The sequence below is a fragment of the Monodelphis domestica genome, chromosome 4 (assembly GCF_027887165.1).
Source record: "Monodelphis domestica isolate mMonDom1 chromosome 4, mMonDom1.pri, whole genome shotgun sequence".
In the NCBI taxonomy this organism is placed as follows: Eukaryota; Metazoa; Chordata; class Mammalia; order Didelphimorphia; family Didelphidae; genus Monodelphis; species Monodelphis domestica.
In genome coordinates, this window is record NC_077230.1 from 438,577,169 (window position 1) to 438,600,234 (window position 23,066).

The 23,066-nt window shown below is 51.4% G+C and overlaps 1 protein-coding gene and 2 long non-coding RNA genes across 3 annotated transcripts; 1 reads left to right on the forward strand and 2 right to left on the reverse strand.

Annotated features, from left to right (window-relative positions):
* Positions 1-3,701: 3,701 nt before the first annotated feature.
* On the reverse strand, positions 3,702-6,231 carry LOC103105773 (uncharacterized). The gene is made up of 2 exons (XR_008918221.1): positions 5,963-6,231; positions 3,702-5,320 (listed from the first exon to the last, which is right to left on the reverse strand). It is a non-coding gene; the product is annotated as an uncharacterized LOC103105773 (long non-coding RNA).
* Positions 6,232-19,269: 13,038 nt separating this feature from the next.
* On the forward strand, positions 19,270-20,544 carry LOC107650482 (uncharacterized). The gene is made up of 2 exons (XR_008918219.1): positions 19,270-20,092; positions 20,171-20,544. It is a non-coding gene; the product is annotated as an uncharacterized LOC107650482 (long non-coding RNA).
* On the reverse strand, positions 20,498-21,204 carry LOC130458842 (cytochrome c oxidase subunit 6B2-like). Its single transcript, XM_056825786.1, has 3 exons — positions 20,923-21,204; positions 20,724-20,824; positions 20,498-20,632 (listed from the first exon to the last, which is right to left on the reverse strand). The coding sequence occupies exons 1-3, from the start codon at positions 21,200-21,202 to the stop codon at positions 20,579-20,581; spliced, it is 435 nt and encodes a 144-aa protein (XP_056681764.1). The 5' UTR covers positions 21,203-21,204; the 3' UTR covers positions 20,498-20,578.
* Between the last annotated feature and the right edge of the window lie 1,862 nt (positions 21,205-23,066).

Below are 23,066 nucleotides of genomic sequence, written 5' to 3' on the forward strand. Positions count from 1 at the left end.
ACTTAGCTTGACTTAGGACAGACCTCTGGGCTGCACATGTCTGTTGAAGGCCATCTCCTCAGATAATTAAATCTTGAGTTTGATGCAGACCTTTCAAAATCTTGTTAAACTGAGTAGGGTGGAGAATGTGGGTTTTCCAAGACCTGATTCTGTTATTCCAAGCATCTCCATTGTTACTGATCAGGAAATAGCTAAATCACATCTTCTAAAGAATGCTTTGATTAGGGTGGAATAGTTTTTAAATTCACAAGCCTTTGTCACTGACTCTGTCTGGCAGTTTCCACAAAGGATCAAAAACTTATTGATTCCTGGTGGGGGGAGAACAAGTCAGTTACCAACTGCCACTCTGGTGAGTTACAAAGCTGAGAGAGAGAGTCTATTGTAAAAATGAAACTACACTATCTAGCTAGAAGCAAAACTTGTGGGGACAACAACCATTTTCTAACTGTTAACTCCTGGCAATTAGAGCCTAGGAAAGATCTAATGGGACACATGTTACAACTAATACTGTGGTCAACTGTGCTGGGAAAAATTGCCATTTATTGGGGCTACTGTATCATTTATAATACAGTGGCAGGGATGATAGACAATGTTCTGGGGACATTCACCAATATGACTATGGGATGGACACAGTTGCCAATGAATTATCTAGATGCAAATTACCTCTGGCAAATCATACCCCAAGTCTATTTTGTGTTCGTGGTAGTGACTAACATCTTAAAGAATATCAAAGCTGGTGCCAAACTGATCTTCCAAAAGAAAACTGTACATGCTCTAGTCATTGATAATAGATTAGAGACATTGCTTGGTCAGATCCCTATTATAACTGAGATATGCCAGGATTACATGCAGAGAAAAGAAGGCATGGGGAAGGTAACCGGCGAGGATACTGGGGGACATGATGGCATAGACTAATAAGGATCATGTACTTATTAATACTAATACTGGGACACCATTAGGTGCAGTAGGGGAAAATGACCTTGCCAATAACATACAGGCACCAACTAATTCATCTGCTAACAAGCTTGAAAATGCATCAAAGACTCAAAAGATTATGCCTTTTGAGATGTAGGTAAGGTCACTGATAACTGCCATTTTACATGCGAAGGTTCAGTCATTCACCAGTCATGACTTAGAGTCTTTATGTAAATGCATGCCTAAATTTTTATTAGAATCTCATCTCTCAATTAATGAACTGAAGAGAGCATTTCACCTATATGAACCAGCTTTTGAGGATATGGAAATTCTTTTATCTGAACTTTTTACACCCCAGGAACATAAAAATATTATTGAGCAAACTAGAAAAGATTCCTCACTCACAAGCTGACCAGAAGTTTTTGAGGATCTGGATTTTTCTTATCCAAAATCAATGGCTTATCTAAGAAAATGCTATGAGGATCTATTGCAGGGAATGAAGCAAATGTCAGAAAGACCCCATGCATGGGGGAAATTTGACAGATTATTCCAAGAAAAAAATGAACACCCAAGCACATTTATTGATTGCCTTATTGAAAAAACTGAGAAACTATTAGGCTTTAGGCTTGATTCAAAAGAATCAGGTGTACAAATGAGGAGATAATTTCTCAAGGGCTGTGATAAGCACTTGGGGGATTTCTTCAGGAATTATTACCCTAAGTTTGACACCATCTCACTTAATGAACTTAAAGACACTGCCATCCATCTTCATGATAACAAAGTAGATCAATAAAGAGAAAAGAATGATCTAAAGAAAAAGCTCCAAGAGACCTGTGAAATATTAAGGCAGAAAGAATTATAGGAGATAAAAACCTGGCTCCAATTAAGACATTTAACAGACAAACCACACAGTATAGACAGACACTCCAAAGTCAACAGAGTGTGCAAAGAGATACCAGGACTTGCTTTTTGTGTTCTTGTTAAGGAAACATAGTAAGAAACTGCCCAATGAAACATTGCTATGAACAGGGACAAAATAAAAGATGGGAAAGGTCAAAATGCACATTACCAGGGAAAAGTATATACTAACAAAAACTATGAGAGACAGGACTCTAATACCAAGCAGTGTTGCTCTCACTGCAGACGTAGAGAACAGGAGAACCCAGACCTGAAATCCAAGGAAGCAGCAATAGCTTCTGGAGAAAAACCCCATTATTCAGAAGTTGTAGTGAGAAATAAGAATTACACCACATGATGCCAGGCTCTAGCATTATCTAGTGAAAAAGAGACGAATTTGGAGAGTACCCCAGGGATGAAACATGAGGGCATAAGCATAAAGGGAAAAACTGGAGATGGTAGAAAGGAAAATGAAAGCTTTAAAATTTTAGTGGTGGAGAAACAGATAGTTGGGCAAGATGCTAAGGAAAGCAATTTAAGTACAAAACAAAAGTCTAGAATTGAGGTGGAAAATGAAATTGCTCAGATAATAGCAGATATGAAACATGACATTTATGGTTCACAATACATGGGCACACAAAACTGCGTGGAGAAAAACAAGGGACAGATTAAATCCTTTTTGGAAAATTTTTTAGCTTGCAGAATGGATATAGACAGTGGAAAATCAAACAGGGCTAGCAAATCTTTCAAACAGCAACTTAAGTATCTAGACCATTATGACATCTCTTCCTGTTCTTCTTTGCAGAGGAGTTTTTCAGATGATTTGCTGAATTCATAATTTTAAAAATATGAGCAAAACGCACAGATACAGAAGAGAATGGAAGGAAGGCCAGAAGGATTCAGAGATAAGCAGCACATCTTTGATGGGTACATCATAATCTGAGTACATTTAATAGGAAGCAAAGAGTCTGTGCCCAAGAGATTCCCAATTTCATGGATAACCCTCTTCTGTTCTCTGAAGGATATGGAAGGGCTCCTTTTATTTGATGTTTGAGTTCAGAATAAAAGCATCTAAATTAAAAAAATAAAGGTCCCCTTCCCACCCCAGGCTCTCCATCTTCTCTCTCCTGACTGCTTGCCTTTGCTCTGGTTGTGCCCCAAACTTGGAATGGTCTCCCTCTCATCTCCACCTTTTGACTCCTCTGGCTTCCTTCAAGTCCCAACTAAAGTCTTACCCACTATAATAAGCCTTTTCCTAATTCCCTTGGACTGTTCGTGCCTGACCTCTTCAATAAAAAGTTCATTCATTTATTTTTAAATATTTTTCTGTGGTTACATTATTCTTGTAGTCTCCCTCCCCTCTTCCCTCCCCCCTCCCAGAGCTGACAAGCAATTCCACTGGGTTGTATGTACATGTGTTATCACTCCATACCCATTTCCATATTATTCATTTTTGCAATAGAGCCATCTTTTAAAACCAAAACCCCAAATCCTATACCAACATGAACAAATGAAAAATCATATGTTTTTCTTTTGCATTTCTGCTCCCACAGTTCTTTCTCTGGATGTGGAGAGTATTCTTTTTCATAAGTCCCTCCGAATTGACCTGGGTCATGGCATTGCTGCCAGTAGAAAACTCAGTTACATTTGATCATGCTACAATGTATCAGTCTCTGTGTACAATGTTCTCCTGGTTCTGCTCCTTTCACTCTGCATCAATTACTGGAAGTCCTTCCAGTTCACATGGAATCCCTCCAGTTCATCATTCCTTACTGCACAATAGTATTCCATCAGCATCACATAGCACAGTTTCTTCAGCCATTCTCTAATCGACGGACACCCTCTTATTTTCCTTTTTTTTATTTCCACAAAAAGCACAGCTATAAATATTTGTGTACCAACAGGACCTTTCCCATTTAATATACTCTCTTTGGGATACAAACTCCGTAGTGGTATTGCTGGATCAAAGGACAAGACAAGGAGGATGTAATTCTTTGTGTTCTCTTCATCAACACAGCTTTCACGTTCTGGTGGTAAATGTCAAGACAACAGAGGAAGTTTTAAGCTGCTCTTTCCAAAATGCTTCCAACAATTACATATGATATTCATAGATATTTATGATGTCATGAAAGTTAAAAATGAATTTCAGTCTCTCTTGATGCCAATGGGATCTCAGGGGGTGAATTGGAATAAATATTAACTCATTTTCCCACATTTTTGGGGTCACTCTCATTCTTTATCTAACCATCTCTTGGTACTGCTATTAGGGGAAAAACACATTTCCACACCACTTCCATTGTTTTTTAAACCCTCACCTTCTGTCTTAGAATCAATACTGTACATTGGTTCTAAGGCAGAAGAGTGGGAAGGACTAGGCAATGGGGGTGAAGTGACTTGCCCAAGGTCACACATTTGGGAAGTGTCTGAGGCCAGATTTGCATCCAGGACCTCCCGTCTCTTGGATTGGCTCTCAATCCACTGAGATACCCAGTTGCCACCACCCCCCAGCCCCGCCCCTTTTAAACCACTATTTTAGTGTTACAGTAAAGATCTAGTTAGATACCAACATTTTCCCAGGACAACTTGTGCAACCCCATTACATTACAACCCCATAACAAGAGCCTCCATCATTCTACATATGGTTGTGACCTGAACACAGGACTGGCCACAATGGCTGAGAAAATGTGAATGAACATGGATAAGCTACTTAGCCCTAGAGCAACCTCTGAAGGTATTTAGAGGCTCTTATCACAGTGAGGAGATCCAGCAACAGACAGATCACCAGGCAATGCTTTGATGTTAAGCTCAGGTACAGAATAACACCAAACTGGCTTGGATAAACTCTTTACAGCTCCCCTGGTCCCCCCCCCCCATCTCTCCCCACAACAAACCACCCAGTCCTCAGACCCCGACTCTGCTTTCCTGGCTGGCCCATGTCCTGGGCAGGGAGGTCCTGGGCTGCTTCTCAGGACCCCCATTGGCTGTGCCAGGCCTCGGCCAGGATAATGCCCAGGATGATGAGAATGAGCCCTGCCAGAGTGATGCGGACGATGTTGCCCACAGTGTAATCTTGAGCTGAGGATGAGAAGAGCCTCTATGAGTGACTCAGCCTTTCCCAGGACGCCCCCAATGGCCCGCCATGAGTCAGGCTCTCTCCCCAGCCTGGTGTCCTGGCCAGGAGATGAGTGGGAGGGACCCCAGAGGGCCTCCATCCTGGCCTGGCCTCCCGGTGAGTGTTCAGCCTCTCTTGGGACTTTGCCAAAGGGGAGAGGATGGCCCTGTGTGAGCTCTCCCACACTCTTCTGGATACCTGTCGGGTCATGGCTATGTATGGCCCTTTGTTTTTCCTCCAACCATCTTCCTCTGGTTCTGCCACCCATCATCACACCCCTCCACCAGGCTGGACGAGGGCTGCCTGGAAGCAGGGTGATGAGGAGGCTCAGCCTCCCTTATCTTGCACCTCTGCTTCCCCTCTTACCTGGCTTGGGGGGATGTTCGTCCTTTCCACCTGAAAATCAGGGAGAAAGACTTGTAGGTCATAGAGGACAGAGGGGGGTTTCTGAGGCTAAAGCCCCTCACTCTCACCCCCATCAATCAGGGCAGCTAAGGTGGCTCCATGTACAGAGAGCAGGGCCTGGTGACAGAGAGGTCTGAGTTCAAATTCAGCTTCAATCTCTCAGTAGCTGAGTGATTTCGGGTAAGTTATTTAATTTATATGTACTTCAGTTCTCCCAGTCCTAATAAAAACAGCACCCAGGGGCAGCTGGGTATCTATGTGGATGGGGAGCCAGGCCTGGAGATGGGAGGTCCTGAGTTCAAATGTGACCTCAGTCACTTCCTAGCTGGGTGACCCTGGGCTAATTACACTTAAGCCTATTTTTCCAGCCCTTCCAGATTTTCTGCCCTAGAACTGATATTTAATGCTGATTCTAAAGCAGAAGGCAAAAATAACAATCCCAGCACCTCCCTCCCAGGGTTTTGGGGAGGTTAAAATGAGGCGATATTTGTACAGCTCTTAGCTCGGTGCCTGGTTCACAGAAGGTGCCACAGAAATGCCAGCTGAGGCTATTTTATCATCCATGCCCCCCCCACACCAGCCCAACATATGGGGGAAAGGGCAGTGGGGGTATCCCGAGGACTCTCCTCTCACCTGTCACCTCCAAGTGCAGGGCGTCACTGGGAGATGATGCTCTCCCTTCCACTGAGTCAATGCAGCTGTAGCTCCCAGCATCCTCAGCCTTCACAGATGGGAGAGTGAAGTTGGCCTCATCTCCTTCTGGGCTCTGGCGCTGTACGGGATGGGGCACCCCAGCCTTCAGCAGAGAGAATGTGAATTTTTGATTATTACAATGAGATCACGCCTGGCACAGGAGGGTCACTGTCTCTCCTCCCGTGACCACAGTGCTTGGTGCTCCCCGTAAGGAGGGTTGGGAGAAATGTCCTGGGAAAGAAAAGGATCAGAATCAGAAAACAGATCAGGTCATCCCCCAAGAGATAAGCAGGCCTCAAACAGGAACAGTGTTCAGATGGAGAAAACAGCCATATACACGAATATGAAAATGCTCTGAATTACTGCTCATGAGAGGAATTTAAACCAGAGTAATTCTGGATTCTCCTCTCAGACTTATCTGATTGGCCAAAGTAACAAATGTTGGCGGCAATGTGGAAAAGAGGGACGCTGATACATTGTTGGTGGAGCTGTGAGCTGGAGGGCCCTTCCAGCTCTGAAATGCTGTTTTATTCTCTGTCTTCACCTCAACCTGCATGGAGAGTCAGCATTGGCCTAAGGTCAGGCTCTCTCCAGCCTGGGGCAGAGGCAGAGAGAGCCCAAGGACGGAGAGAAAAAGTGGGCTCTGCTGCTTCTCCTCCATCCAGGAGAGTCTGGATATAAGAGAATCCCAGAGGCCAGGCAACTCTGGGCTCTCCGTAAAACTGGTCTGTTGCGCTAAGCCAGAGAGGGCTCTGGAGGAGCTGTGAGGACAAGCCCTTCCCCAGAGCCACCTCTTCCTGGCCTCCTCCTTACCTGTCACCAGCAGCTGCAGGGGGTCACTGAGCTCTGACCACTGGAGTCCCCGGGAGTAGCGACAGCTGTAGCTCCCTGGAGCAGCTACTGAATTTGGAAAGCAGACGTCAGCCTGCTCTCTGGAGGCGTTTATCTGATGTGAGCATCCTCCATCCTTGCAAAGCTGAAAACTCCCACTTCTCCATGGTCTCCGGCAACAGAAATGTACATGTGCTTCCCTGGGCACCACAGAGTCGGGCACAGCCCTGAAGGAGAGGCTCAAGTTAGAGATGCCCTCAGCTCCCAGGGCCAATTGTCCATAGTCACCTCCCAGGTCCAGTTGCCCATAGCTGCACCCCTCTGCCCCACTCTAATCAGATGTCCAACTGAGGGTCCCACACAGAAGAAGGGGCAGATCCCGGGAAGCCTCTCACAGCCTCACCTTCCTGGTGCCCCTGTCCTAGGACCTTCTCCCGACCTTCTTCCCCCTCCAGCCCAGCCTGGGCCCCGGCACTCATCACAACAGAGGCCACTATGGGGGACGTGTCTATGTTTAGCCCTGATCCAAGCTGTGTGGCCACAGGGCTGAGGAGAAAGGAGAAGGAGGCTGTGACCAAAGCCACACGATGTGATGACAACAGCATGTTCAGGGCCCAGGACATGCCACGTTAAACCAGTGAGAAGGGGAACTGCTCAGGGCTCAGAATCTTCTGGAGAGTTTCTCTTGGGGCATCCCTCCTTCTTCTCCATCATCCTCATCCTCACCTCTCACAGCCATTCCCCCTTTTCCTCTTCCTCCCCCCGGAAGCATTTCTCCTCACCTTCTTCCTGGACCTGCCTTGCCCTCCCTTTGTGACTCCCTCAGCCTTCTCAGGGAGGGATGTTGATGGAGAAAAGGCTCTGGGGGCAGAGTAGGGCATTCAGGAATCCACCTTGTTCCCAACTCTACCTTGACCCAGTGCTGGGGAAAGCAGAGCTGAACTCAGGGCTGAGAACAGCTCCCTGACCCTGAAGCATGATGGGAATGTGGCAGATGGGCAGAGAAAGTCAAGTCCTACACTTGGTTTGATAATACAAGTCCATGAATTGAATACTGGGCAGGCGGGGGCAGGGGCAGTGTGACTGGGCATCATCACTCCACACTAAAATATTGTAGTGTTGGTGGTTGGTGAGCTCAGCATGAATTACCTAGAGAGGCACAAGAGGGAGTGGATCCAGTATTAAAAATAGAATCTCTGTGGAGGTGCCCAGAAGGTCACGGGAGGCAGACTAAGAAATGAGCCAACAAAAAAAGGCACCACTCTGGATGTGCTCACACAAATACAGGAACTATAGACTGCCATGGCTTGTTGGGGTCACTCTAGCCCTAGAAAACCTCATGTAGGAGGAGACCATAGCCAGGCCCTGGCATGGTACCCAGTTTTGAGCATCTTTGTTCCATGTTGATGAAATTCAAAGTGGAAGTTCTCAGACTGTGGGGCAGCTGGAGAGACTGGGGCGGGGGGTGGCCCTTCTGATCAGCACTACAGCTGGGAAGCTGGTTTATGCCTAAGGAAAGATTTCACACCAGTGCTGTGCTCAGGTGGCATCTGAAAGAGTCGCCCCCTTCAGCTCAGATAAGGCACCAATGAGGTTTTTCTTCTCTCCCCTCCTGCCCCCTCCCCAGCCCTGAAAGTTGCCAACTTGGAGGTATATTTCAGTAATGAGTTTGAAGATCTGCAGGGGCACTTTGAGGGGAAGGACTCAGCCTCTGGAGCTGTGATCTCCTGGCCAAGACACAGCCCTGAAAGCCAGGCTCAGGTTAGAGGTATGCTGGCTTGCCATCTCCAGCCCTATGTTTGTGCTTTACCCCATCCAAATAACTTGCTGTGGCTCTAGAACAGAGGAGAGTACAGCTCCCAGCATCCTGTCCTCTCCAGGCAGCCTTTCCTGGCTTCCAGATCCCCTTATGGCCCAGGTAGCCCTTGTTCAAGGCACTTCTCAGACTTTCTGTCCTCCTCCCCTCCAGCCTAGGGCCCAGCGCTCACCAAGGCACTGAGGAGAGGGATTGTGGGAGTCATGCGGGCCCTCTAGCCTTGCTCAGATAGTTGGGCCACAGGAGGGAGGAGGAGAAGGCAGCAAAGTTGAGTTGAGACCACAGGAAAGGATGACACCATCACTGTCTCCACCCTCAAGCCTAGCGTCCACTGAGCATGGAGAAGTCGGGAACATTCCTTTCACTGATCTTTGTAATTTCTTGATGCCCAAAATAAGCCTCCCTCCTTCCCTCCTGTCAACCTCCTACACCTATCTAGGGCGCCCAGTTGGTCCTCATGGCTTATTTTTCCATCTGAGACAACCCCTACCTGCTGTTTTAGCATCAATACTGGGTATTGGTTCTAAGGCAGAAGAGTGGTAAGGCTTAGGCAATGGGGGTTAAGTGAGTTGTCCAGGGTCAAACAGCTAGAAGTGCCTGAGGATAGATTTGAACCCAAGACCTCCTGTCTCTGGGCCTGACTCTAAATCCACTGAACCACTCATCTTCCCCCTTGCTGGCAGTTTCTTGAAGGTAAATTCCTGTGGGACAATTTCCTCAAACAACATTGTCATGAGTGACTCCTTCCCTTAGCAGATGAGTTCCGGCATGCAGATATGGCATGTGTGCCCCTTCCCTCTCTCTGTGTGTCTGTGATCAGTCTGGCTCTGATCTTGTGGGATCAGACAGCAAGGAAGGGGGTGGCTGGACCAAATTGTCCCCTCCATCCAGGACTGTGGGCGTGATGACTCCAATGCATAGGCCTTGGCAATGGATGGGATTTGGAGGGCAGAGCCACATTCCCACAGCTTCAAGAGCTGTAGCCCAATCCAAATGCACTTTGTTGGAGAGGCGGCTTTCTTTTTCACAATGTGGATGCATTAACTTTTGTCAGGAAACGCTCTGTTCCCATCAGACTCTTCTCTCTTCAGACATCACTGTGGCTGCACCCCAAGGTGGGTCTCTTATCCTGGGGATTATTTGATGAATGGGATCCTGTCATAAGTCTGTGGCCTGCACTGGGGAAGAGGGGATCTGGGCCAGCTGAGACTGAGCCCTTCTTATCAGGAGGAGAGTTCCTTGATCATAAGAAAGCTGCACCATCGACCTTCTAATGCACTGACATGTAGGAATCAATTTGATCTGTTCCAGCATTCCAAACTTGCTTAGAAACTCATAGGCAGTCAGTAGGTCCAGGAACAGACCCATCCCCAAATCACTCATGTCCAGTATAGAATAGAGTCCAGCTAGTTTGGATAAATTGTGTCCAAAGTAAAAAGAACAATGCAAAAAAACCCGGCTCTGGGGAATCTTCCTGGGGAACAAGTCTAGAATACAAACTGGAAAGAAAAAAAGAACCTGTCCACGTGTGAAAAAAAAAATCTGCTCATGCCTATGAGGAAAAAAAGAGCATTCAAAATAAACTCTGAATTTCAGAAATGGAGGAAAAAATGGGGAAGGGAGGACTTTGGGTAGAGGTGAGAGATGGCCTGATTAGAACAGAGTGATTGGATTGGACCTCAGAAGGCTGACATAGAAAGATGGACCAGGGAAAGATTCTCATTGGGTAAAAGAGTTTTGGAGTCTGCATACTCGAAAGTGGTCCATTTTGGTGTTATGGAAGGATGCAGAGTATGGACACCTGTGTGTGTAGGGAAGGCTGGGTGGAAGAGCAGGTGGGGGGAATGGAATAGACAGAGGACCTGAGAGCTTAGGGTGTTTGGGGGAGTCTCCTAAGGCACCCTGTGGAGAAAAGACTGGGAGTCTGAGGTTACTGAAGTCATTGCAGAAGGAAGAAGAATGTCCTGTAGGCACCATCCTTCACTGCCCCATGAATCTGCTCCTCTCCCAGTCCCTGTGTGCACTAGCTCCTTTTGCAGCCGGGCTTTGCCTGGCTCCCTCAGCCTGCTTGGCCACTCTTGCCAGGACATCCCATCTATTGGTTTTTCACTTCTCCCTCTTCTGTCTCTTCCAGAAATGTATCCTTCCACCTCACGGAGATGTTCAGTCCATCCATCCCTCAATTCTTCCCCTGGGCATCCCCTCACAGGGGCTCCTTCCTCTCTCTTCTTCCCATCCTGACCTTTTGGTGAATCAATACAACACTGTACTCTCCTCCTTCCCCAAATCCCTCCTCTTAGCTCCCTTTTCATGTTGGCCATCATGGCCGTCCCTTGGATCCCTCCTACCCTTTGACACCTTAGTGCCTACTGAATGAAAGAGGAACAAATCATGTGACCTCCCTGATTGTAGATGTGTGTGATACAACCTGACCGAGGACGGGGATGTTTGTGTTCACCCTCATTTTCCAAGGGGACCCGTGACAATCTGTGGCTGGTCGGTCCAGTACCAGGCTGGAAGGCTTGGCCACAGCTCTGCACAGGAAGTCCACTAGGACGTTTTTGGAGACAGAGATGTCCCACCCAAGCTAAAACTGTGTGTTCTCTACCATCTAAAATGGAGCAGATATAGGCACAGTCACGCTCTGGATGGCAGCCATTTGGCCAATGTTTCCCCTTTATTCGCTAGATGGTGTGAATGCTTATTTCTGGCACAGGTGAGAACACGTGGCAGCCAGATTAAAGGACTGCCCAGAACCAGGGAAGCACGTTGTTAAGAGAGCAGAAGAGAACAGAGGGCAGCAGGGCCTCTGGGAGAAAAGTGAGCTTACACGGAATTCCCTTCTTTGGCCAAGGCTTGGCCAGTGTATCTCCAGCCAGTCTCTGACTCTGCTTTTCCTCTGGCAGGGAGGTCCTGGGCTGCTTCTCAGGACCCCCTTTGGCTGTGCCAGGCCTCGGCCAGGAAGACGCCCAGGATGATGAGGATGAGCCCTGCCAGAGTGATGCGGATGTTGTTGTCCCCAGTGTAATCTTTGACAGCAGAGTTTGAGGCCTCACACCAGGAGATTCGCCATGAGTGACATAGACCTTTCCCAGAATTCCTCCAAATGGCCATCTGTACCCCCCAAATGAGAGTCATACTGTCGTCAGCCTGGGGGGTTTGGCCACTGGAAGGGACCTCAGAGGGCCTCTTTTCTTGACTTTCCTCTAAAGCTCAGCCCAGCTTCCCCCTCGGACCTCATCCCTCCTCCTCCAGCTGCCAACAGTCCTTCCTCCCCCAAGTTCCCAGTATTGACTAGTCATGCATTTTCAATAGCCTTTCCTGGGCTCTCTCCCTTCTGGAGTGTGAGCTCCTTGAGGGCAGGGGCTGTTCCGGGGCTCTCTTGGTGTCCCCAGCACTGGCCATTACGATACCTGCCTGATAACGCAGGTCTACCAAGTACTTGCTGCACATTGGATATATAGAATAGTTTGGAACAGAGCCAAGAGGTGGGTAAGGGAGGCTCCCTGTTTCCAGCATCCTCCCCTCTTCCTGCTCTTCTCTGCACAGGAGTTTGCTGATGATTCGTTGAATTCATAATTAAGAAAAATGAGCCAAACCCACAGATACAGGAGAGAATGGAAGGAAGGCCAGAAGGAATCGGAGATGAGCAGCACATCTGTGATGGGTACAGCAGAAACGAGTGCATTTAACAGGCAACCCAGAGTCCGGGCCCAAGACATTCCCAATTTCACAGCTGACCCTCTTCTGTTCCCTGAAGGATGTGGAAGGGCTCCTTTTATGTGGTGTTTGAGTTCAGAGTAAGAGCATATAAAATGTAAAAAATACAGGTCCCCTCCCCACCCAGGCTCTCCATCTTCTCTCTCCTGACTGCTTGCCTGTGCCCTGGAATGGTCTCCCTCCTCATCTCCACCTCTTGGCTCCGCTGGCTTCCTTCAAGTCCCAACTAAAGTCTTAGCCGCGATATAAGCCCTTTCCTAATCCCTGGACTGTCCGTGCCTGCCCTCTTTAACAAAAAGTTCATTCATTTATGAAAAATATCCTTCTGTGGTGACTTGATCCTGGTTGTCTCCCTCCCCTCTTCCCTCCCCCCTCCCAGAGCTGACAAGCAATTCCACTGGGTTGTACCTGTGTTATCACTCCACACCCATTTCCCCATTATTCCTTTTGCAGTAGAGCCATCTTTTGAATCCCAAACCCCAGATCCTCTCCCCACAAGGACAAGTGATGAATCATAGGTTTTGCTTTTGCATTTCTGCTCCCACAGTTCTTCCTCTGTGTAGCAGGCCAGACACATGGTCAGACCTCTTGATGGTCATTGTATGGAAAGGTATAGGCCAAAGCACTAGCAAAGGATGGGCAAATTCATGGGCTGGGCCTTGATGGGGCCAGGATTCATCAGCTTGTCAGGTCACCAAATGTTAAAACCTATGTCATGTTACGTATTCGTTGATCCACGTTCCTAAAAACCTTCAACAAAGACTGGGGAACTCGTGCGAAACTCCCTCTGACTAGCTCTTAGTAGCCCTTTACTAGCTCTCTCCTCCTTCACTTCCTCTCTGTCTTCCCCTCGTCTCCTCTTAGCTCTCTTGCTTCACTATGTCTCTTTCATAGCGACACGGTCGCTATAGGAGGCACCAGGGAGTTGAGACTCCCCCTTTCTAGCGATGTTGTTGCCCCCAGTGCCTCCTACTAATGCTCAGACTCCCTTGTCTGTAGGAGGCACCAAGGAGTTGAGGCTCCCCACCTATTCTCTTAATCCTCTTATTTCCTCGGAGTTCCCGTTACTCCCCATGTGTTTCTACTTCTGTCTTTGAGTCATTATTATTCTCCCATTTCCTTAGCCTCCTCTCTCCACCTCAGGTTATAACCCACAGATAAATATTCTAGGAATCCCATGGGGGGTTGCTATACTCTGCATGGGGAGAGCTCTCTTTTTTGAAGTCCCTCCGAATTGACCTGGGTCATTGCATTGCTGCCAGTAGAAAACTCAGTTACATTTCATCGTGCTACAATGTATCCGTCTCTGTGTACAATGTTCTCCTGGTTCTGCCCCTTTCACTCTGCATCAATTACTGGAAGTCCTTCCAGTTCACATGGAATCCCTCCAGTTCATCATTCCTTACCGCACAATAGGATTCCACACCCATCACGTAGCACACTTTGTTCAGCCATTCTGTAATCAATGGGCACCCTCTTTTTTTTTTTTGCATCCACAGAAAGCACAGCTATGAATATTTGTGTACCAACAGGACCTTTCCCATTTAGTATAATCTCTTTGGGATGCAAACTCCATAGTGGTATTGCTGGATCAAAGGACAAGACAAGGAGGATGTAATTCTTTGTGTTCTCTACATCAACCCCTCTTTCATGTTCTGGTGGTAAATGCCAAGACAACAGAGAAAGTTTTACGCTGCTCTTTCCAACACGCTTCCCACAATTACATGTTACATTCATAGATATTTATGATCTCATAAAAGGTGAAAATGAATTTCAGCCTCTCTTGATACCATTGTAACATGGGATCTCAGGGGGGGAATTGTTATACATATTAACGAATTTCCCCACATTTTGGGGTCACTCATTCTTTATCTAACCACCTATTGGTGCTGCTATTAGGGAAAAACATATTTCCACACCACTTCAGTTTTTTTTAAGCCCTCACCTTCTGTCTTGGAATTAATACTGTGTATTGGTTACAAGACAGAAGAATGGTCAGGGCTAGGCAATGGGGGTTTAGTGACTTGCCTAGGGTCACACAGCTGGGAAGTATCTGAGGCCAGATTTGAATTGAGGGCCTCCGTCTCTAGACTTGGCTCTCAATCCACTGAGCTACTCAGTTGCTCCTCCTTTTTTAAACCACTATTTCAGTGTTACAGTAAAGATCTGGTTAGATACCAACATTTTCCCAGGACAACTTGTGCAACCCCATTACATTACAACCCCATAACAAGAGCCTCCATTATTGCTCCATATGGCTGTGACCGGAACACAGGACTGGCCACAATGGCTGAGAAAATGTGAATGAACAAGGATAAGCTACTTAGCCCTAGAGCAACCTCTGAAGGTATTTAGAGGCTCTTATCACAGTGAGGAGATCCAGCAACAGACAGATCATCAGGCAATGCTTTGATGCTGACCTCAGGTGAGGAATGACAACAAACTGGCTTGGATAAACCCTTCACAGCTCCCCTGGGGCCCCCACCCCCGCCATCTCTCCCCACAACAAACAACCCAATCCTCGGACCCCGACTCTGCTTTCCTGGCAGGCCCATGTCCTGGGCAGGGAGGTCCTGGGGCTGCTTCTCAGGACCCCCATTGGCTGTGCCAGGCCTCGGCCAGGAAGACGCTCAGGATGATGAGGACGAACCCTGCCAGAGCTATGCGGACGATGTTGCCCAAGGTGTAATGTTGAGCTAAGGACTCTCTCCCCAGCCTGGTGTCCGGGCCAGGAGCTGAGTGGGAGGGACCCCAGAGGGCCTCCATCCTGGCCTCCCGGTGAGTGTTCAGCCTGTCTTGGGACTCTGCCAAAGGGGAGAGGATGGCCCTGTGTGAGCTCTCCCACCCTCTTCTGGACATCTGTTGGGTCAGGTCTATGTAAGGCCTTTGTTGTTCCTCCAACCATCTCCTATTGGTTCTCCCACCCATCATCACCCCCCTCCACCAGGCTGGACGAGGGCTGCCTGGAAGCAGGGAGATGCGGACGCCCGGCCTCCCTTATCTGGCACCTCTGCTCCCCCTCTTACCTGGCTTGGGGGGATGTGAGTCCTTTCCACCTGAAAACCAGGGAGAAAGACTTGTAGGTCATGGAGGACAGAGGTGGGTTTCTGAGGCTAAAGCCCTTCACTCTCACCCCCATCAATCAGGGCAGCTAAGGTGGCTCCATGTACAGAGAGCAGGGCCTGGGGTCAGAGAGGTCTGGGTTCAAATCCAGCCTCTATCTCTCACTAGCTGAGTGATTTCAGGCAAGTTATTTAATCTCTATTTACCTCAGATCTCCCAGTCCTAATAAAAACAGCACCCAGGGGCAGCTGGGTATCTATGTGGATGGAGAGCCAGGCCTGGAGATGGGAGGTCCTGAGTTCAAATCTGCTCTCAGTCACTTCCTGGCTGTGTGACTCTGGGCTAATTACTTAATCCTGATTGCCCAGCCCTTCCAGGTCTGCCCTAGAACTGATATTTAATGCTGATTCTAAGACAGAAGGCAACAATAACAATCCCAGCACCTCCCTCCCAGGGTTTTGGGGAGGATAAAATGAGGCCATATTTGTACAGCTATTAGCTCGGTGCCTGGTTCATAGAAGGTGCCACACAAATGCCCGATGAGGCTATTTTTCATCCATGCCCCCCCACCAGCCCCACATACGGGGGAAAGGGAGGTGGAGGTATCTCGAGGGCTCTCCTCGCACCTGTCACCTCCAAGTGCAGGGCGTCACTGGGAGATGATGCTCTCTCTCCCACTGAGCAAATGCAGCTGTAGCTCCCAGCATCCTCAGCCTTCACAGACGGGAGAGTGAAGTTGGCCTCACGCCCTTCTGGGCTCTGGCGCTGTACGGGATGGGGCACCCCAGCCTTCAGCAGAGAGAACGTGAATTTGGGGTTATGATAGGTGGGTGACGCCTGGCACAGGAGGGTCACTGAGTCTCCTGCAGAGACCACAGTACTTGGTGCTCCACATAAGGAGGGTTTGGAGAAATGTCCTGGGGAAGAAAAGGAGAAGAGTCAGAAAACAGGTCTGAGAGGGGCTGAGACACCGGGGGCCCGGCCGGGACTCCTTCCGGCTTTCCTTGTTCCCTTCTTCAGTCCTGCCCGACTCCTCACAACCTCATTCAGGGTTTTCTTGGCAGACACTGGAGAATTGGCCATTTCCTTCTCCAACACATTTGACAGATGAGGAAACTGAGGCAAGCAGGGTGAAGTGACATGCCCAGGGTCACAAAGCCAATCAGTATCTGAGGCATGATTTGAACTCCAAAAGGGGGATCTCTGTGACTCCAGGCCTGGCCTTCTGCCCACTGCACCGCCTAGCTGGCCCTCACATAGCAGCCAATTGAACCTTCTTGCCATTCCTCACACACAGCATTCTCCTGTCTCCTGCCCTGGCTGTCGCCTCTGCCTTCCATGCTGTCCCTCTGCAGCCCTGACTCTATAGCTCCCTGTTGCCCTCAAAGCTCAGCTCAAACACCCCCTCCTACAAGACAATCCCGGCTCCCAGGGCCTCCTCTCCTCTCCCCAAGTGACTCTGGGCTCCTTTCTTTAAACTCTGCCTTAGAAGCAGTCGTGTGGAGCAGAGGAGGAAGGCGAGCTAAGGGAGTTCAGTGACTTGCCCAGGGTCTCCCAGCCAGTGTGTATCTGAGGGCAGATTTGAACCTAGAACCTGCTGTCTCTGGGCCCGAGTCTCCATGCACTGAGCCCCCCAGCTGGCCCCAGTTCGTACTGATTTTGATGTGTTTTCCTGAGTCTGTCTCATGTCCCCCTACTAGGCCAGAAGAGCATCGGAGCCAGGCGGGCGTCCTTATTGTCTCAGGGCTGAGGGTGGTCCTGGTAGACCAGAAGAGCCCAAAGTACCTGAACACAGGACTGGCCACGATGGGTGCCTCCCCAGTGGAGAAAATCAGGAGGAACCTGTAGACGCCACTCAGCCCCAGAGCAGCCTCTGAACGTGTTTGGGGGCTCTTATCACAGTGAGGAGATCCAGCAACAGACCCATCACCACACAAGGCTCTGCTGCTCAGCTCAGGCACAGAATGAAACCAAGCTGGCCTGGAGAAGCTCTTTACGGCTCCCCCGAACCTCCCGCTGCAACAAACTTCCCAGCCTCGGACCCGACTCTGCTTCCCTGGCTGGCCCGTGTCCTGGGGGGCTGCTTCTCAGGTCCCCCGTTGGCTGTGCCAGGCCTTGGCAGGAAGATGCCCGGGAAGATGAGGACGAGCCCTGGCAGAGCGCCGCGGGCCATGATGTGCACAGAGGGCTGAGGAGAGCCGCCGAGAGTGACCGGCCTTTCCCAGGACTCCCCCAATGGCCCGCTGTGAGTCAGGCTCCCTCCCCAGCCTGGTGTCCTGGCCAGGAGCGGAGTGGGAGGGACCCCAGAGGGCCCCCCTCCTGGCCTGGCCTGCAGCGAGTCTCCTGGCTATTTCTTTCCCAATTAGTGCTCATCCAGCCTGTCTTCGGAGGACTCCACAATGGGGGAGGCCCAGGCCTTGGAGGTCATCGCAGTTCCTCTTGGACACTTCTGGTGCCAGAGCTCGGCCCCACAGCTCCCCTGCGGCCCCCTGACGCCCACCATGACTCTCCTCCAGCAGGCTGCAATGAGGGATGCTTTGGAGTCTAGGAGGACCTGGAAGCCCTCAGTGCAAATCTAGCCTCAGTCACTTACTAGCTGAGAGATCCTGGGGAAGTCCCTCCAATTGCTTGCCTCAGTTTCCCTAAGAATACAATGGGGATAACAGCAGTACCTACCTCCTAGGGCATTGGGGAGGGTCAAATGCCCTTTGCATGGTGCCTGCCTCGTGGTCGGTGCTCTATTTGTTCAGCTATTCAGAGTCTTCCTGGCCCCCTTTGGGCTCTCCTGGCAGACATTCTGGACTGCTTTGCCATTTCTCCAGCTCATTTTACAGATGGAGAACCGAGGGAAACTGAGGTAAGGGACTTGCCCAGGGGGTCACCAGTGTCTGAGCAGGAAAGCAGGAAATTGGGGGGAAGGTTGATAGGCAGCCTCTGGGAAGTAGGAAAGTGTGTCTAGTTGGTGAGAATTAGGGCCTCCCCCCGATTGATGAAGGGACCAAAGACACTATTGCTGAGTCTGCTTCCCGAAATGAAAAAGCATCGAGGGCAGAGGGGACGGATGCCCAAAGATTGGGGAATGACCGAAGAAATCGAGGAGTCTCATGGAGATGGAATGTTCCTGGGCCCTTAGAAACAAAGAGCAGAGGCAGCTGGGTGGCTCAGTGGATGGAGAGGCAGGCCTAGAGATGGGATGTCCTGGTTCAAATCTGACCTCAGACCCTAATAGCTGGGTGACCCTGGACGAGTCACCTGATCCCCACTGCCTCTCCCTTAACGCTCTCCTGCCCTGTAACCAATACACAGGACTGATCTGAGATGGAAGGTGAGGGGTTAAAAAAGAAACGCTGAGCACATGGATGAAAAAAACCCTTGAAAAGAGTCAGATAATGAAGGGTGAAATGAGTTGGGGCAGGAGAACGTGACACACAGCCGTGGAACGAATGCCGGAAGAGCAGCTGTTGGCTGCGGGAAATGAAGCACTACAGGCTTCATTCACCCGAAGGAACGTGATGGTCTCCCAGAGGACACAGTCTGCGTCTTGGGGAAGCTGAGGCAGGGCTGGGCCCCTTGTGGATGGCATCTATTACGTGGATGTGAAGTTCAGTGAGCTAAACATGTTGGAGCTTTGAGACTGTATTAGTGCACCCTCTGCTCCTTCTTTGGACATGGACATGCTGGTCTGTAACATTTGGATGAGTGTGTGAAGGCAGCGAATTCAGGGAGATGCCTCTTCTTGACTCCCAGGCCAGGGCTGCCTCCACTGTGCCACCTAGTGCCCAGCCAGTGTCAGCTGCCATCCTCCTCCTTACTGGGGTGACCCTCTATGAGCCCCAATACCCATGGCGAGGTCTCTGTTTCCAGGCTCTGCTGGCACCTGCCACCTCCAAGTGCAGGGCGTCACTGGGAGATGATGCTCTCCCTTCCAGTGAGTAAATACAGCCGTAGCTGCCAGCATCCTCAGCCTTCACAGAGGAGAGAGTGAAGTTGGCCACATACCATTGTGGTCTTTGTTGCTCTTCAGGTCCTGACACTCCAGGCCTCAGCAGAGAGACCGTGAATTGTTGATTATTATGGTGGGTGACGCCTGGCACAGGAGGGTCACCGTCTCTCCTCCCGTGACCACAGTGCTTGGTGCTCCCCGTAAGGAGGGTTGGGCGAAATGCCCTGGGAAGGAAAAGGAGCAGAATCAGAAGACAGATGGTCCTGCTGTCACTCTCAGCAAGGGATGAGATGCCAGCCAAAAGGCTCTTTGGAATTCTAATCAGGAAGCGCGTTATGGAAAAAGATCTTCCGGTGTGTGTAGAGATGAGCTTCCCGGCAGTGCCTGTGTGGACATTACGGGCCCGCCGCCATTGGTGAGGGTAACATTAATTCCATGTGGATCATGTGAGCCGCCGGTGGGCTCCGCCGGACCCTTCTCTTCCCTCTCCCGCCTGGCCCCAGACTGCAAGGGAGGCCAGAGGAGCGGGCGGGCGCGCACCCGGCGGGGGGAGGGCAGGAGGAGGGGTCCTGGAGCTGAGGAGCAGGGCCCCCAGTTTGTGCCTGCAGACGGAGGTGCTGCGGGACATGGAGCCGGGGACGAGGTCACCTGCTTCTACGGGCAGCGCAGAGCTGTGCGACTGCTGCACCAGTGAGAGGTGAGCCTGGCGGGGAGTGGGGGGACCTCGGGGCGCCCCCTGCCGGGCCCGGCATCCCCGCCGCCTTCTCTCCTTCAGGAAGGGAGAAGGCGCCTTCCGCCCGCGGCCCCGACTCCCAGGACCTGTGAAAAGCAGGAGCTGAAGGAGACCGAGAGGAGGCTGCAGCGCTACTGGGAGACCCGGGGGGCCCGGCAGGGGCCCCCACCCAGGGGGAAAGCGATAAAGGGGGAGGGGAGGGGGCTCCCGCAGCCCCCCCCCCTGGTTCTCAGGGAGGCCGCCCCGCCTCATCTTTCTCATGGTGCTATAGCTCCGGTACCTCCCGGGGAGTGAGGGGAGCGGGGGCCAGCACAGCCAGCCGGGGCCCTCGGCCTCCCCACCCCGGTCCCAGGGATTGCGGACACTGGGTGACGGGCAGTTTGCAACTGGTTTTTTAATAAAAGTCTTCTTGTTAAGCCTGCCGGCTGCGAGGATTTTTCGGGGGGCCCCTCAGATCTTCCCGGGGAACGTCCCCTCCCGGATCTGGTCGGTCCAGCGCTGCACCTGCGGGGAGGCAGGCAGGGCCAGAGGCAGGCGGCCCTCCAGAACCTGGGCCCGCCCCTCCGCAGCCCCGCCCCTTCCCCCCCATCCTCACCCAGCTGAGCGGGCACAGGGAGTGGTAGACCTTGCGGTAGTAGACGCAGGGGCTGGAGTCCTTGCCCCGCCTCTTCATGATCTTGGTACAGCGGTGAAAGTCTGGGAGGAGGCGCCGGGGTCACGCCGGGGTCACGCCGCGGAGCCCCGCCCCCGCCTCCCCTGCTGCGGGCTCCGCCCCCCGCTGCCCCCCCACCAACCCCGGAAGTTCTGGTAGCAGTTGCGGGTCTGGTTCTGGTTGGGAAAGCGAGGGTCGAAGGGCGGGGTCGAATGATTGCTCATCGCGCTCTCTCGATCCTGGGAGGAGGCAGAGACCGCCGGTAGCCTGGCAACCCCGCCCCTAACGGCAGCCCCGCCCCCCCTAACCGCCATCCCTCCCCTGTACGGCTCCGCCCCGAACGGCGGGCCGGGACCCTCCCCGGAACCTCCCCCCGGCAGCTCCACCTCTCGGGGATCCGCGCTTCCCTCCCCGCCCCCCATGGGCAGCCTCACCTGGTACCCTCACCCGCGCTTTCCCACCAACCGCCCTGCTGCCCGCCGGCAGTCTTCCAGTCGGTGCTTTGAGATCTCTAGGTAGGAGGGACTCCTAGCCAGAAAGGGAGAGTCCCCGGGATTCCGGGAGGCCTGGGCCCTTGAGCCCCCGCAGCGGTGCCGCCCCTCTTCTGCGGCCGCCCGCCTCTGTGGCTAAGTGCCCGGGCCGCTCTCAGGGCGGCCAGCTCCCCTGGCCTTTCCACCGCAGCATACCGCCCCCGCCCACACCTCTGCACCCCCCTGCGCCTGGTTTCCATGGCAACGCCCTCGCTCCTCGCCCCCCACCCCCCTTGATATTCTCAGGGTCTTTGGCTTCATCTTCAGCCGCTAGACCAGATGGACGTGGTCAGGCCCGAGCCTCTCAAACTCTCCTCCGTGCCCCTCCCTCTCTCCGTCCCTTCCCCGTTCCTGTGGCTCCCCCCGGGGCCCATCTTCTCTGCCCACTCGCTCCAGCTGTCCCAGGGACTTCTCTGGCTTCCAGGTCTCTGGGTTCAAGAGTGAACCTGCCCCCTCCCGGGCCTCGGCTGTGTGCGTCCTCGGAGGGCCCCCTGTGGTAGCCCTCCGGGCTCTCCTCGCCCTTCCCCCATTCCTGGCAGCCTGAGCTGCGCCTGCGCACCCACAAGCCGCTTTCTCCTCTTTGGCCCGAGTCCCGGGCCTCCTCCAACCTCTTGGGACCCAAACAGCGAACGCAGGCCATTCCCAGCTCCCTCAGCCCCCGCAGGCTGTTCGGGTCCCCAAACTGCCCCAGCCTTTGGTTCCTCTTCTCAGCCTTTGGAGGAGTCATCCACGCTCGCTTGTGAAACACCTACTGGGCGCCAGGGCTGGGCGAACAAGCAGATACTTGTCTTCAAGTAGCGGACTTTCTGGGGAGAGGACCAGCCTCTCTCCTTCTCTGGGTCCCTCCGCCCCTCCGCCCCTCCGCCCCTCCATCTCTCCGCCCCTCCGCCCCTCTCTCCGCCCCTCCGCCCCTCCGCCCCTCCATCTCTCCGCCTCTCCGCCCCTCTCTCCGCCCCTCTCTCCGCCCTTCCGCCCCTCCGCCCCTCCGCCCCTCCGCCCCTCGGTCCCTCCGCCCCTCAGTCTCTCCCTCTCTCCATCTCTCCATCTCTCTGTCCCTCCGTCTCTCCGTCTCTCCGTCCCTCCGTCCTTCCATCTCTCCGTCTCTGTCTCTCTGTCGCTCTTTCTATCTGACATGTATACTATTCTGTGTTCGCCTAATTTTCTTAGAGTTTCCTTCTTTATGTTCAAGTCATTCACCCATTCTGAGTTTATCTTGGTGTAGGCTGTGAGGTGTTGATCCAAACCCAATCTTTCCCACACTCTCCTCCAATTTTCCCACCAGTTTTTATGAAATAGTAGATTTTTGTCCCAAAAGCTGGGATCTCTGGCTTTGTAGTATACTGTCCTGCTGAGGTCACTTACCCAGCCAGTACCAAATTGTTTTGATGACCGCTGCTCTATAGTATAGTTTGAGATCTGGGACTGCAAGTCCCCCTTCATCGTTTCCCTGGATATCCTTGATCTTTTGTTCTTCCAAATGAGCTTTGTTATGATGTTTTCTAAATCAGTAAAAAAAATTTTTGGAAGTTCCATGGGTATGGCACTAAACAGATAGATGAGTTTGGGTAGGATGTTCATTTTTATTATATTGGCTCGTCCTACCCATGAGCAGTTAATGTTCTTCCAATTGTTCAAGTCTAGTTTTAGTTGTGTGGAGAGTGTTTTGTAGTTGTTTTCATATAGTCCCTGTGTTTGTCTCGGGAGATAGATTCCTAGGTATTTTATTTTGTCTGACTGATTTTGAATGGGATTTCTC